Genomic DNA, 14,036 nt, shown 5'->3' with positions numbered 1-14,036 from the left:
CTAGTTGGTGGTGTCCCTGCTGACTGCAGGGGGTTGGACAAGATGATTTCCAAAGGTCCTTCCACCCCAGTGCAATCTTTGAAGGGTGAGAGCTGCAGAGCCTTTCCTTCTGGAAACGGGCTCAGGCTTCTTGGGCTGGGGCTTCCCAGCTGACAAACCACGTGGCCAGTTCAGGAGAGGCAGGGCACTTCTGGGAGAGTCCAGCGGAGGCTCTGAGGACAGTTAAGGGCCTGGAACATCTGTCTGAGGAGGACAGGCTGAGAGCCCTGGTGCTGCAGAAGGGCAGCCTGAGAAGGGGATCTGATCAGTGCTCAGCAAGAGCTAAAGGGTGAGGGGCAAGACGGTAAGGGCAGACTCTTGTCAGTGGTGCCCAGGGGCAGGACAAGGGGCAATGGTCAGAAACTGGAACCCATGAGGATTCTTCAGGAAAAACTTCTTTGCTATGAGGGTGTTGGAACCTGCAGCAGGCTGCCCAGAGAGACTGTGAAGTCTCCTTCACTGGAGAGGTTCTAAGACCACCTGGACATTGTGATCCTGGGCAAGCTGCTGTGGATTGGACTGGATGACCTCCAGAGGTCCCTTCCAGCTCATACTATTTTGTGTTTCTGTGTTTCCCAGCTGTTCTGAGGCTGCTTTTGGCCATGCAGAAGATGCTGCTGGTTGCTGTATCTCAGGCTTGTGCTTACCTACAGCTTGGAGGCTCCCAGCAGCCACCCTCTAGTGCCCACACACAGACACAGCACTTGCTTCAAGCAGCACTAAATTACCCTTGCTCCTCTGGTTGCTTCCACAGGGCAGAGAGATCTCTCTAGACTAACAGGTTCTCCTCTTTGGAGTGAGCCTCGAGCTCCTCTGGTGGGATCTTGCAGCCTGAAGCCATCCTGCTGTTGGGTGGCAGGGGAACAGTGAGGAGCAGGGTTCAGCGAGGACAAGTGCCAGAAGAAAGAGTGAGACAAAGCTGAGGAAGCTCTTCCTCCTGCACTCAGCTGCTGTGGGTGGTCAGGTAGGGACAAGGGGGAAGGGCTGACCCTTCCCTTCAGCCATAGACAGGCTGCTGAAGAGGAAGTGGGTCTCACTGACAGAGATGCTGCCCCTCTCCTTCTCCCTTCCTGGGTTAAGGGGCTTTTGGCACTTCCTCCTCCGAGGAGCTGGTTCTAGGAATCACCTTTCCATATTCAAGCCAGTAGGGCCTGCAGTGAGGAGAGCAGCCATGGCTGGGGAAGTTGTCCCGTGCCCTGTGCTTCCTCTCTTGAGCTCCTTCAGTGCTCTACATCAAGCTGAACCTTCTCAGCTTCATGGACACAGAAAACAAGGTCCTCACCCTGCATTCTTGTTACTCTGCTGTAACCTTGGGTATTCTTCTGGCTCTCAGGAAGCCTGCTGGGGAGGAGGCTGTTGCACCTGCAGCCTCTACTCTGTGAGCCCACCAGCCAAGCTGTATTAACTCTTGAAGTTCATCCAGGGCAAATGCAGGGTCCTGCCCCTGGGGAGGACCAGTCCCCTGCACCAGTACAAGTGAGAGGTGACCTGCTGGGGAAGCAGCTCTGTGGAGAAGAATGTGGGGGTGCTGGGGGACAAGTTCACTGTGAGCCAGCAACGTGCCCTCATGGCCAAGGGTGTCCTGGGGAGGGGCCAGCAGGTTGAGCGAGGTTCTACTCCCCCTCTACCCTGCCCCAGGGAGACCACAGCTGGAGTCCTGTGTGTTCAGTTCTGGTCTCCTCAGTTCAAGAGAGTGGAGGGAGTCTGGTGGAGGCTCCAAAGCTGCTGAGGGGCCTGGAGCATCCCTGTGAGGAGGAAAGGCTGAGAGCTCTGGGACGGTTGAGCCTGGAGAAGAGCAGCCTGAGAGGAGATCTGAACAATGCTCAGCAGAAGCTAAAGGAGGGGGGTGGAGAGGTGTGCAAGAGGATTGGCCAGACTCTTGTCAGTGGTGGCCAGAGACAGGACAAGGAGCAATGGTCAGAAACTGGAACCCAGGAGGTTTCCTCAGGAAAAACTTCTTTGCTGTGAAGGTGTTGGAACCTGCAGTAGGCTGCCCAGAGAGGTTGTGGAGTCTCCTTCAAGGGAGAGATTCTAAACCCACCTGGACATTGTGATCCTGGGCAACCTGCTGCAGCTACCCCTGCAGGAGGGTTGGACTGGATGATCTTCAGTGGTCTCTTAAATCAGGAAAATATTAGAATAGAATTAACCAGGTTGGAAAAGACCTTCAAGATCATCAAGTCCAACCCATCACCCAACACCACCTAATCAACTAAACCATGGCACTATGTGCCTCATCCAGTCTCCTCTTCAACACTTCCAGTGAGGGTGACTCCACCACCTCCCTGGGCAGCACATTCCAATGGGCAATCACTCTCTCTGTGAAGAACTTCTTCCTAACCTCCAGCCTGAACCTCCCCTGGTACAGCTTGAGACTGTGTCCTCTTGTTCTGGTGCTGGTTGCCTGGGAGAAGAGACCAACCCCCACCTGTCTACAACCTCCCTTCAGATAGTTGTAGAGAGCAATAAGGTCTCCCCTGAGCCTCCTCCAGGCTAAGCAACCCCAGCTCCCTCAGCCTCTCCTCCTAGGGCTTGTGCTCCAAACCCCTCCCCAGCTTTGTTGCCCTTCTCTGGACTTGTTCCAGCAATTCAACCTCCTTCCTAAACTGAGGGGCCCAGAACTGGACACAGGACTCAAGGTGTGGCCTAATCAGTGCTGAGTACAGGGGCAGAATGACTTCCCTGCTCCTGCTGGCCCCACTGTTCCTGATACAGGCTAGTCTGCCATTGGCCTTCATGTTCAGCCTGCTATCAACTACTACCCCCAGGTCCCTCTCTACCTGGCTGCTCTCCAGCCACTCTGACCCCAGCCTGTAGCTCTGCATGGGGTTGTTGTGGCCAATGTGCAGAACCCGGCACTTGGGTGTGTTAAATCTCATGCCCATCTGTCCAGCCTGTCCTACCTTCTAACAGACCAACACCTGCCCCCAGCTGGGTGTCATCTACAAATTTACTGATCACTGACTCAATGCCCTCATCCAGATCATCAATAAAGATATTGGACAGGCTGGGGCCCAGCACTGATCCCTGGGGCACACCACTAGTGACTGGCCGCCAGCTGGATGTGGCACCATTCACCACCACTCTCTGGGCTCAGCCCTCCAGCCAGTTCCTAACCCAGCTCAGAGTGCTGCTGTCCAAGCCATGGGCTGACAGCTTGGCCCAGAGCCTGCTATGGGGGATGATGTCAAAGGCCTTGCTGAAGTCCAGGTAGACTACATCCACAGCCTTACCCACATCCATGAGGCAGGTCACCAGATCATAGAAGGAGATCAGGTTGGTCAGGCAGGACCTGCCCTTCTTAAATCCTTGCTGGCTGGACCTGGTCCCTTGGCCATCCTGTAAGTGCTGTGTGATTGCACTCAGGATGACCTGTTCCATGATCTTGCCTGGCACCGAGGTCAGCCCCCATCATGCTGGGATTCTGGAATTCCTTCCTGGGAGTAATACAGAGCAAAGATGTTTTCTGCTCTGGGTGAGGGGTGGGAATGCCACTCTGCTCCTCCAGGCTGAGGGAGAAGCTTAGTGCTGAAGAGAAAGTCCTCCCCTGAGAGGAGAGAGGGGTGAGAGCTTCTAGGATTTTCTGAATCCAAGTCTGCCCACAGCCCCCCTGTACAGAACCTTCTTGCATTCTTTTATTTAAAAAAGAAAAGAGCCAAAAAGGGTACAACCGTGTCTTCCACACCCATACTTGTGGCTTATCTTATGAAGGTCATCTTCTGGGTGCCTGCTCACCAGAGCTACCATAAATAAGAGATTTGTTGTTCCTATGTCCTGGCATCTGGCTATTTACAGAGCTTCCACGTGCTGGGCTTGCACTTGAGTCCTCCCACCAGTGAAATCGTACCAGTAGGGCATGGAGGTTCCTACCCCCCGGCTCACAGGAGTGTCCCCTCTGCAGTGGGAAATGCAGCCTGGCTGTGGCCAGGGGGTTGCTCCTCACCTTCAAGTAACAGGCTTTCAATTAATCTTCCTTTTTTTTCCTCCCACCACTACATCTCCTAAAACCTATGCAGAAATGTAAACCTGTAATGCTGAGAGAGCCTCTGACCTGCAGGCAGCGCCAGGACCAGGGACAAGCGCCCAGCAGGACCTGCGTCAGCCACCTTGAATAGTTCCTATGTACAGAGCAAGAGCCAGCCTTCCTCCTGCTACCTCTCTGTGCAGCACCTCAGCCCAGCAGGATGGTGAGGCTGTCCTGCAGAGGACTGAGGTGTCCAAACTGGTGGCACAGGGCCTGGGGAGGAGCTGAGCTGTGTCTGTCTTTGCTGCGTCACCTGCAACAAAAAGATGTGGCACAGGTTAGTGGTTTGCTCCCCTCCTCCCTCCCCTCTTGCAGAACTTCCTCAGGGCAACTTCTGGTAGGTTTCCTGGTGGAGCTGGCCCTGAGTGTTGGCAGAGCCTGGGGAAGGTTTACAAGGGCTTGTAGCACGAGGACAAGGAGCAGTGGTTTGAAACTAAAGGAGGGAAAAATTAGGTTGGACATTGGGAAGAAGTCCTTTACTATGAGGGTGGTGGAATGCTGAACAGGTTGCCCAGAGAGGTGGTGGAGGCCCCATCCCTAGAGACATTCAAGGTCAAACTGGGCCCTGAGGATCCAGATCTAGCTGAAGGTGTCCCTGCTCACTGTGAGGGGGGTGGACTCAACAGCCTTTGAGGATCCCTTCCAGCCCCACACATTCTATGACTCTTCTGCAAGAGCAGGACCACACCTCCCTGCCCACCCCTTACAGACAGCTCGGGAGCAGCTGCTGGCTCTTGGGAGTTGATCCCAAGCTCCTCCCCTTACCAGTAGCTTTGTCTAAATGGAGCAGCCACTTCCTGCAGTGTCCCAAGGAAAGTGCTGATATCAGCCACCAGGATTCCTCTGCTTTCCAGGACCTCCCTGCTGCAGTTGGGCTTCTCTGCAAAGGGAGGAGCATCACCGTAAGCAAAGAAGCAAAGAGGCTGTTCTCAAACCCACTACTGCCAGGTCACCACTAAATCATGGCCCTCAGCACCACATCTACACGGCTTTCAAACCCCTCCAAGGGTAGAGACTCCACCATTGCCCTGGGCTGCCTGGTCCAGGCCTTGACAAGTCTCAAGGGGAAGAAATTCTTCCTTGTGTCCAACCTAAATACCCTCTGGGGCAACTTGAGGCTGTTTCCTCTTGTCCTGTCACTTGTCCCTTCAGAGAAGAGACTGCCCCCAACCTGGTTCCAACCTCCTTTCAGGGAGAGCCAGAAGCTCTTCCCTCAGCTTTCTTTGCTCCAGGCTAAACAACCCCAGTCCCCTCAGCTGCCTCACAAGACCTGTTCTCCAGATCCTTCAGCAGTTTCATTGCCCTTCTCTGGACACATTTCAAGCACCTCAATGTCTTTCTTGGAGAGAAGGGCCCAAAACTGAATCCAGTATTCAAGATGTGACCACACCAGTACCTAGTACTGGGGGATGATCCCAGTCCTGGTCCTTGTGCCCACACCACTGCTGATCCAGGCCTGGATGCTGGTGGCCTTCTTGGCCACCTGGGCACACACTGGCTCATCTTTGGCCACTGTCAGCCAACCTCCCCAGGACCTTTTTCGACCAGGCAGTTTCGAGCCCTTCTGCCTCCAGCCTAAAGCCTTCATGGGCTTGTGACCCAAGTGCAGGAGCCACACTTGGCCTCACTGAACCTTCTCCACCACCACCTAGACCAATTTCAGGTGGTGCTCATAGGGGTTGGAGGAAAGGAGCAGGGGGAGCCCAGCCTCACCTGTGAGGTACACAGCAAACCTGGTGGCAATATGCTGCACCTGCAGGCTCAACAGGCACCTGAGGTGCTCAGAGCTGGGAGATGCCACAGAGTCACAGGCGTGGAAGTGCAGCACCTCGATGAGATCGGCTCCCTGGCAGGATCTGAGGATCAAGTGCTTCTTGTGGGCATCAGTGTCCACCCTGCTGGGAAAGGGGCAAGGTGAAGGGGTGAAGGGACTTCATCCCGCTCTCCCCTCCAAGGAATCGGCAACAAATCCTAGCACCACAGAATTGGTTTGGTTGGAAGAGACCTTTCAGATCATTGAGTCCAACCATTAACCCAGCACTGCCAGGGTACCACCAAACCATGGCTTTTAAGCACCTCCAAGGATGGAAACTCCACCACTGCCCTGGGCAGCCTGCTCCAGATCTTGACAGCTCTTTCCAGGAAGAAATTTGTCCTTGTGTCCAAACTAAACCTCCCCTGGGGCAACTGCAGGCCATTTCTTCTTAGCCTACCAGTTGTTCATTAGGAGGAGAGACCAACCCCACCCTGGCTCCAACCTCCTTCCAGGGAGTTGTGGAGAGCCAGAAGGTCTCCCCTCAGCTTCCTTTGCTCCAGGCTGAACAGCTCCAGTTCCTTCTGCTGCTCCTCACCAGACCTGTGTTCTAGACCCTTCACCATCTTGGCTGCCCTTCTCTGGATGTGCTCCAGCCCCTCAATGTCCAACTTGGAGTGAGGGGGAGCCCAAAACTGAGCCCAGGATTCCACGTGCTGAACCATGAGCAGAGATGGTGGGACCTGCCTTTCCCCATGTGTGGTCCTTTCAGCCTCAAGGGATTCCCCTGAACTAAACGGAGCTGGCAGGAGCCAGTGACACTGTTAGGACAAGGACCGAAAATTGCTCTGGTCAGCTCACACAGACTGGGAGCACTGGGTTTGCTGGGTAATTCCCTTCCCTGTAGCTGGTGTGGAGCTGTGGTTTGGACTGGTGGTGGAAGCAGTGTTGATGTCACAGGTATGTTTTAGTTACTGTCCACCCCACCAGCACAGAAACTGGGAGGTGTCTGAGCAATCTGCTCTAATTGCAGATATCCCTGCTGACTGCAGGGGGGTTGGACCTGATGACCTTGAAAGGTCCCTTCCAACCCAACCTGCTCTGTGATTTTAAGTAAAAATAGCAGGAGAAGTGATGGGTTAGAAAAAGAAATAGCAAAGAGATGGTGAGAGAGAGGCCCAGGAAGGTTCCTCAAGCTGCCAGGGGGTGTGTGGGAAGTGAGGTGTTTGCAGAGGCAGCTTTTGGAGCGTTTGGCTCCCCAAAGGAGATTTTACCCTCTCCTGAAGGCCCTTGCAGGTTCTAATGTTCACAGAGAACATCTCTGCCAAAGAGAGGCAGAAGCTGCCTTATGGAGCTCCAGCAGGGTGCAGGAAGCAGCTGCCAGAGCTCTGCTTCATCCAGGACCACACACAAGACAACATTTCAGGCCACTTGATCCTCTCCTGGTCCCGCTGCTGCATCTCACAGAGGTATGAAAAATATCTACCAAACTTGCTAGCGCTCAAATGCTGACCACCAGCAACCCCTGGCTTGAGGCAAATGTCTCTCCCCAACAAGAAAATTCTTGCTTCAACAAGGATCTTCAAATTCAACTTGGGATAGGGCAAAACCCAGCCAGAGGAACCTAACTCACCCCGTGTCCCTGCACTGAGTGCACGAATGGGCCACCACGCTTGTTTTGGTTGGAAGAGACCTTTTGAGATCATCAAGTCCCACAGCTATAGTGAGCACATCCTTGCTGTGGTGATGAGGGAGCTGCCACCCCAGAGCCCCTACCTGCCATCTTCTCTGAGCTTCTTCCTCTCCTTGTAGTGAAGGAACCACTTCCACCTCCCGCTTCTGTTCAGCTTCTTCAGCACCTCCACCACCTCTTTCAGTTGGCCTGGGGAGACAGCAAGAGCCAGAGGGTAACTGAGGGTGGAAGAGGTGCCTGAGGGTTTCTAGCCCAACCCATGGTCAAAGTTGCTCAACACTTCAAGGATATAGACAAGCACTTTGAGTATCTCCAAGGAAGGAGATACTGGGGCTTTGAGCATCCTGGCCTAGTGGAAGGTGTCCCTGCCCATGGCAGGAGGGTTGGACAACTCCAACCGTTCCATGATTCTGTGGAGACTGATAACCTGGGTTGTGAAACTGGGACCCTGTCATGGTGATTTTTTTTTCCCCCTTGATATCTAAAAGGAGAAGGGCTACTTGTCCCTGTCATCTCTTGTCCCATCACTGTGTGCCTCCAGGAGGAGCATGGCTCAGTTTTCTCTCTGCTTCCCATTGGTGAGCTGAAGATAGCTGGAAAGAGGTGAAGAAGGGTCTCTTTGTCCTCCCCTCTCCTGGCTGGATGCCCTTGTACAACCCCTGCTCCAGCTCTTGAACATTGTTATGGTCATCACTGTACTTAGATGTTTTGGGGAGCTTTGAAATGAACCCATAACCCAGATGGAGTCTACAAATGTCAAACAGAGGGAAAGAATTGTCTCTACTAGAGCAGGAACAGAGGACACTGATGGCAAGTTCTTAGAAGGTGTTGGCAAACCAGTGGCCATGGCCAGGAGCTGGCATGGTGCTGAGAGGCTGCAGTAAGACTCACCCAGTGTCACTGTTTCCAACACCTCGTTGTCTGACACCACAAAGCCACCAGTATGAAACAGCTCCTGGTAGATGTGACTAGTTAGATCTTCAGGGCTATCCACCCCAGCAAAGACCACATTTGGACAATGCTTTAGCTTCAGCAAGCATGGGACCTGCTCAGAGCAGAGAAGTTCTTACACAACAGTTGCATTTCAACAGCATCTGCAACTCACATCTGCTCCTGGGAGGCTTGGAGAGCCCACCTCATCCCCTTCATCACCCCACCACTCCTGGCTCCATAACCTGGCCCCAAAGCTGTAGATAGTGATATGGGGAGCTACCAAGATTCAGTGGAGCCCCCAGGCCAAAGCCTGGCTGAACTATCCATTACACATGACAAGCCCCCCCTGACTCCTTTGAGCTGGCCTAGTCCAAGGGAGGTCTTTCAGAGATCAAAAATGGAGCCAGCAGAACAGCAGAAGTGGCAGGCTTCATGGTTTTGAACAGCTCTCCATGAAGCACTGATCCTTCAGCTGAGAGAAGAATGTATCCATAATGACTGACAATTAAATCTCCAGCTATAGTCTGACATTAAAAACCTTCAAAAGCAGGCCCAGACTGGTGGCAGGAAAAGAAAGAGACAGACTCAGGCCGTACTTTGTGGATGTGTGAGGAGATGTCCTGGTTCCTGATGATGACAAGCAGCCTGGCAGCATCTGGGTGTTTTCCTTTGCAGAAGCTCAGAGGTTCCATCTCCACCTGGCCCTTTTTCTTCAGCAAGGTCTGAAATGGATATCAGGTGAGGAGCTTTTAATGGAGACTATTTTGTGCCTAGAGGATGGCTCTAGACTCTTATCATTGGTGCCCAGTGATAGAATAAAGGGCAACGGGCACAAACTGGAACCCAGGAAGTTCTATCTGAAGATGAAGAGAAATTCTTTGCTGTGAGGGTGCTGGAGCCCTGGAGCAGGCTGCCCAGAGAGGTTGTGGAGTCTCCTTCTCTGGAGAGATTCTAAACCCACCTGGCTAACGTGATCCTGAGCAAGCTGCTGTGCGTGCCCCTGCCTTAGCAGGGGGGTTGGACTGGATGAACTCCACTATGCTGGGATTCTGTAATCTCTTCACAACAGCAGTGCCGCTGTCCTAGCGTACATATGCATGGGGACAAGGGGAGTGCAACAGGACAGCAACCTCAGCCAGGCACCTGGTGTTAAGGGCACCCTGCGGTGTCTGTCTGATGTCAAAGGCACTGTGTGCTCCAGCCAGTGGTGAAGGAAGCAGCCATTTACCTTTGTGAGCAAAAGCCACCTTGAGCATCCAATCATACCATGCTTTGGGCCTCTTTGCTACGCTGGAGCAGCAAACCCTTCCATGTCACCAACCCTCCTTGGATTTCCAACCCTTCAGTGAGAGCTTAAGCAAAAGCCACCTTGCAAGGATTGAATTTGAGCTTGCTCCTGCATGAACTCCAAGATGTTTTGGCCTGGGAGATGTTCAAATGATAGGACAATAAGAAATGGCCTCAAGCTGTGCCAGGGGAAGTTTAGGTTGAACATGAGGAGCAATTTCTTCCCCAAAAGGGTTGTCAAGGCCTGGAAAAGGCTGTCTGTGGCAGTGGTGCAGTCCCCATCCCAGGAGGGATTTCAAAGACCTGCAGATGTGGTGCCAAGGGATGTGGTTTAGTGGTGACCTGGCAGTGCTGGGTTAATGGTTGGACTTCATGATCTGAAAGATCTTTTCCAACCTAACTAATTCTATGACTCTACTTCCTGGCGGTGGGAACTGAGGTGAAATGGCAGAGGGAACCAAAGGGAAGCGAGCACCAGCAGTGTTGGGTTATGCAAGCTTGCCCTGCTGCCCTCAGCTCTCAACTGAGGGCCACCCATCCCCCTGGAGCCCGGTGGGACTGTTCTTACCTTGACCGTTGCAAAGAAGGGATCCTCGCCCGTCTCCACCAGGTAGAACATGGCGGCGTGGCTGCTGGCCTCCTTGGCCAGGCTGCGCAGGCGGACGCGCAGGGTGCTGCACAGCTCCGCTATCAGCTCCTCGCAGGCTGCCTTCCTCCTGGGCACGGACGCCTCTGCCCGCTTGCTGCTGGCCTCCCAGTGTACTGGCACTGTCCCTCTGTCCTCACTCCCCACCTGAGCCCTGCCCAGCATCACCCTGTGGAGCTCTGCATACTCATTGAGGATGAGGGCGATGTCTCCCCACGAGTCCTGCAGCTCACTGTTGTGGCTGAGCTTGCTGAGGTGCAAAGGACCTGCGTGTTCCCAGGTGGAGGTCTGGGCCCTGGGCCTGCCCCTTTCAGGGCAGAGGGTCTCCTGGCAGAGGGTACACGTGTCCCCACGCCAGCCGCCTCGCTGGGGCCAGCCGGGCCTGCTCGGCCACGGCTCTGAGGGCAGGATTGTCACCTGCAAAGGGCTCCTGCTGCCGGGGGAGGGTGGGATGGGGGCTTCTGGCACAGGCAACATCTCAGACATCCCCTGAGGAGAAAAGACTTGTGGAAAGATGCTTTTGGAGGTAGAAAAGTGTGGCTGCCCACTCCTTAGGATTTGTTTCAGCTTATAATGGAAACTGAGATACTCCATGTCCAAAGTGTGCTGGGTGACTTCCTTAAAACCCCTCCCCGGCCCCATCAGTGACACCCCTGCACAGCGGCCTCCCCTCTCTGAAGTCTGCACATTTCCCACCCTCTCCTGGCACCATTTGGTTACCATGAAGTTCTGGTAGGCCTTGGTGATTCCCTGGCCATCCCTAAAACTGACAAAGGGTGGAATGTGCCCACTGCTGGTTTCCCCTGGGCTGATGGGCCAGCCATCCTCGGCCCATGAGCAGTCCTGCTCCATGTCCAACGAGCCCCAGTCCTCGCTGGGTCCTTCTGTGCACACTGAGCTCCTGGAGGAGGAGTTACAGGTAGTCCTTGTGCCTGCAGCACCCATGGATCTCCTGCTGTAGGAACCTCTGGCTGTAAGCAGGGATTGTGAAGTCCCCCCAAAATATTCCTGGTCTGAGTCACTGGCTACAGCCCCAAAGAGATCTTCGGAGCTCAAGTCCACCTGTGTGTCTTTGCTGAGGAGCTGCTCTGCCCTCGGGAGCACATCTGAAATGAACTCAGAATCATGAAGCTCCAGGCTTTCTCCAGAGAGTTCCCTCAGTGCTGGGAAGGGAACAGTGGGGACTTCTCCCTCTCCCACCTCCATGCTGGCATGGTGTGGATCAGCAAACACGTTGGACCCCTCAGCCTCATGCTCACCCAGGTTGCACACAGGCTGGGGCTCACTCAGTGGCTCCTCTGAAAATGGAAGACTGGCAAGAGGGATGCTGCTGCTTCCTCCTTCTGAATCATCACGCAGGATGGATTCCTTCCCAAGGCTCCCCCCTTGGCCCTTGGGACTGGCACACCCAGAGCAGGCACCTGGTGACAGCAGTCCCATGCAGCAGGACCTTGGGGCACCATCCAGAGCCAGGCTCACGCTGGGGGAGCGCATCTTAGGGTACACCCCAAGGACTGAGCCTGGCTGGATGCCTCCTTCCTTGTGACCATGTGGAGGAGAAAGAGGAATCAATCCTGGGTCATCTGGCATGGGCACACCTAGAGGGGAACTCTCCACTGGCTCTGCCTGGCATGAACTGTTGTCATTTTTCACCTCTGCTGCACACCTGGGCTTTAAGGAACCACCTGGGCCCTCAGCAGCCACACTCATCTCTGCAGCACCTACTTGCCCACAGGACTTCTTATGTTGGCACAGGATGGGACCCTTCTCCCTTTGTTCTGAGTGGTGATGGGGGTCTGTGTCTCCTCCATGGGGAAGAGGGACCTGCTGTGAGGGAGAAGCAGGAGCTGAGACTCTGTGAACAGGGTTTGGGGAGCTCTGCTGCTTCCTGGGGTGCTCCTTCATGGCAGCCATCTCCTCTGCCACCAAGGAGGAGGGCTCTGATTCCAGCAGGTGTGGGAGAGAGGTCTCTGGCTCCTGCAGTGTGCTAGCCACCATTGTTGTGGTTGTTTTGTTGCTTCTGGGGCACTTCTCTGCACTGAGGCACACGTTATTGTTATTCCCAGCTTCAGAGCCATCTGCTAAGGCTGTTGAGTCAAAGGAGAAGCCCAAACCCAGGCCACCACCTGCTCCTGAGGTCTCATGCAGGACATCAGTGTGGTGGGCAGAGGGGCTGCTACACTGTTTTTCCACCATAATTGTCTTCCCTTCTTGGTTTGCTTCACCACTGCTCAGCAAAGTGAGCTCAGCACAACTGCCACCTCCACACCTCTGGGAAAAGCAGCTGCTCTGTCCCAGGTGACTCTGTGCTGGAGACTGGGTGTTCGCTGTAGCCTCCTGGTTCTCTCGAGCAGCCCCAGGATCTGCTGCTCCATCGGGAACCATCGGGCAGACATAGCTGGAGTCAGGGGACAAGGTTTGTGACGGTCCCTGGCTGCACAGCGACTCCAGGCAGGCTGGGATGGCAGCTTTGCTCCCGCCAGGCGCCCACCTTCCTGCAGAGGGCGCACCGTCCTTGTCTTGCGGCTCCAAGCCATTCCCGAAGGTCTCTCCAGCAGGTCCCAAGCTGCCTTTAACGCTGTCTGGCTGTGCCCCACAGACGAGGCTTGGATCAGAAGGCAACAGCAGCATCAAACCCTTGTCACAAAGCAGCCCCACAGGAGCTGGACTGGCTGCATGTGCCAAACCAGTACCGTTTGTGTCCATACCTGAGGAGACCAGTGCCTCCCAAGGCTCTTGCAGTGTGTCCAGGCTTGGTGCCATCTCACCAGGAAGCCCTGGAGGGCCAGTCCCACTCCTATCTGACAGTGCTGGCATTGATCTGCCTGAGCAGGGGGACTCTAAGGCAGGGGGGGTGGGCACAGGGCCCTCTCCAGGAACACCAAAGTCCTTGAGATGTGTCAAATGTGCTTGCTTCTCCTTGCTGTGTCCATGCTGCCTGTGGGCTTCACTGCTCTGCCCCAGCACTGTGCTTGCATACTCAAAGTCCTCTCCCTCTTTTGTCCCCTCCTTCACCTCTTCCCCCTTTTCTTCTGGATGTCCAAAAGGGTCTTGTGATTTCCTGTCCCCATCACTGGTTCCATCAGGCTCTGCACTTGTGGGACTCAGTTCTAAGGGCAATGAATCACAGACATGTTGTTGTCCATTGTCGGTGGCCCTGCTGCTGTTCTCAGTCTCCATACAGTGCTCAGCATCTTCTGTGCTCACCACATCCTCGGGAGGGCTGGGGCAATACCCAGCCCCTGCTGCCCACCTGCTTTCCAGCTGCTCTCCACATCCATCATTCCAGGGAGTTGTACTGGAATTTGGAGCTTGGCTGTGAGGTTTTTCCCTGCCTGGTGCAGCTGGAGCACTGGCAACATTGCTGAGCTCATCAGAAGGGCTGGGGCTGACGGTGGCATCCAGCAGACCTTCCTCCTGAAACAACACAATTCAGAGGGTAATCTTCAAAGGAGACAAATGGAGCAGCTAAGACATCAGTACAAGAGCAGATGGATACTTTAAATGCCCAGACTTTGTGAGTACAACCACTCCAACAGCATCTGAGGATTGAGTCTGTCCCTAAAGTAAGTCCAGGTTGAATCCTTACCCAATGTGGGCCACCCCTACCCCCCACTGTGGTCTGTGAGCAGAGTCCCACAGCCAGCCAGGGAAAGGTTTG

General features: G+C 54.5%; 1 protein-coding gene across 4 annotated transcripts in view; it reads right to left on the bottom strand.

Annotated features, from left to right (window-relative positions):
• Positions 1-3,652: 3,652 nt before the first annotated feature.
• TASOR2 (transcription activation suppressor family member 2) overlaps positions 3,653-14,036 on the bottom strand; it is a 52,113-nt gene continuing 41,729 nt past the window's right edge. Inside the window, exons 18-24 of one of the 4 annotated variants that reach the window (XM_068169205.1) lie at positions 10,298-13,792; positions 9,039-9,164; positions 8,401-8,554; positions 7,593-7,698; positions 5,777-5,961; positions 4,829-4,943; positions 3,653-4,316 (exon numbers count right to left, since the gene is read on the bottom strand). In XM_068169205.1, the coding sequence (XP_068025306.1) occupies positions 4,313-4,316; positions 4,829-4,943; positions 5,777-5,961; positions 7,593-7,698; positions 8,401-8,554; positions 9,039-9,164; positions 10,298-13,792 (4,185 nt within the window). In that variant the 3' untranslated portion in view covers positions 3,653-4,312. Of the gene's footprint in view, positions 4,317-4,824; positions 4,944-5,776; positions 5,962-7,592; positions 7,699-8,400; positions 8,555-9,038; positions 9,165-10,297; positions 13,793-14,036 lie in introns of those variants that run through there. The other 3 variants (XM_068169222.1, XM_068169212.1, XM_068169232.1) reach the window with 3 other exon arrangements.

Source organism: Melanerpes formicivorus, unplaced genomic scaffold (genome assembly GCF_026170545.1).
Source record: "Melanerpes formicivorus ecotype bairdi unplaced genomic scaffold, bMelFor1.0.p_v2 SCAF_3, whole genome shotgun sequence".
NCBI lineage: Eukaryota > Metazoa > Chordata > Aves > Piciformes > Picidae > Melanerpes > Melanerpes formicivorus.
Note: the sequence above shows the minus strand (reverse complement) of the source record. Positions and strands in the feature narration are given on the sequence as shown.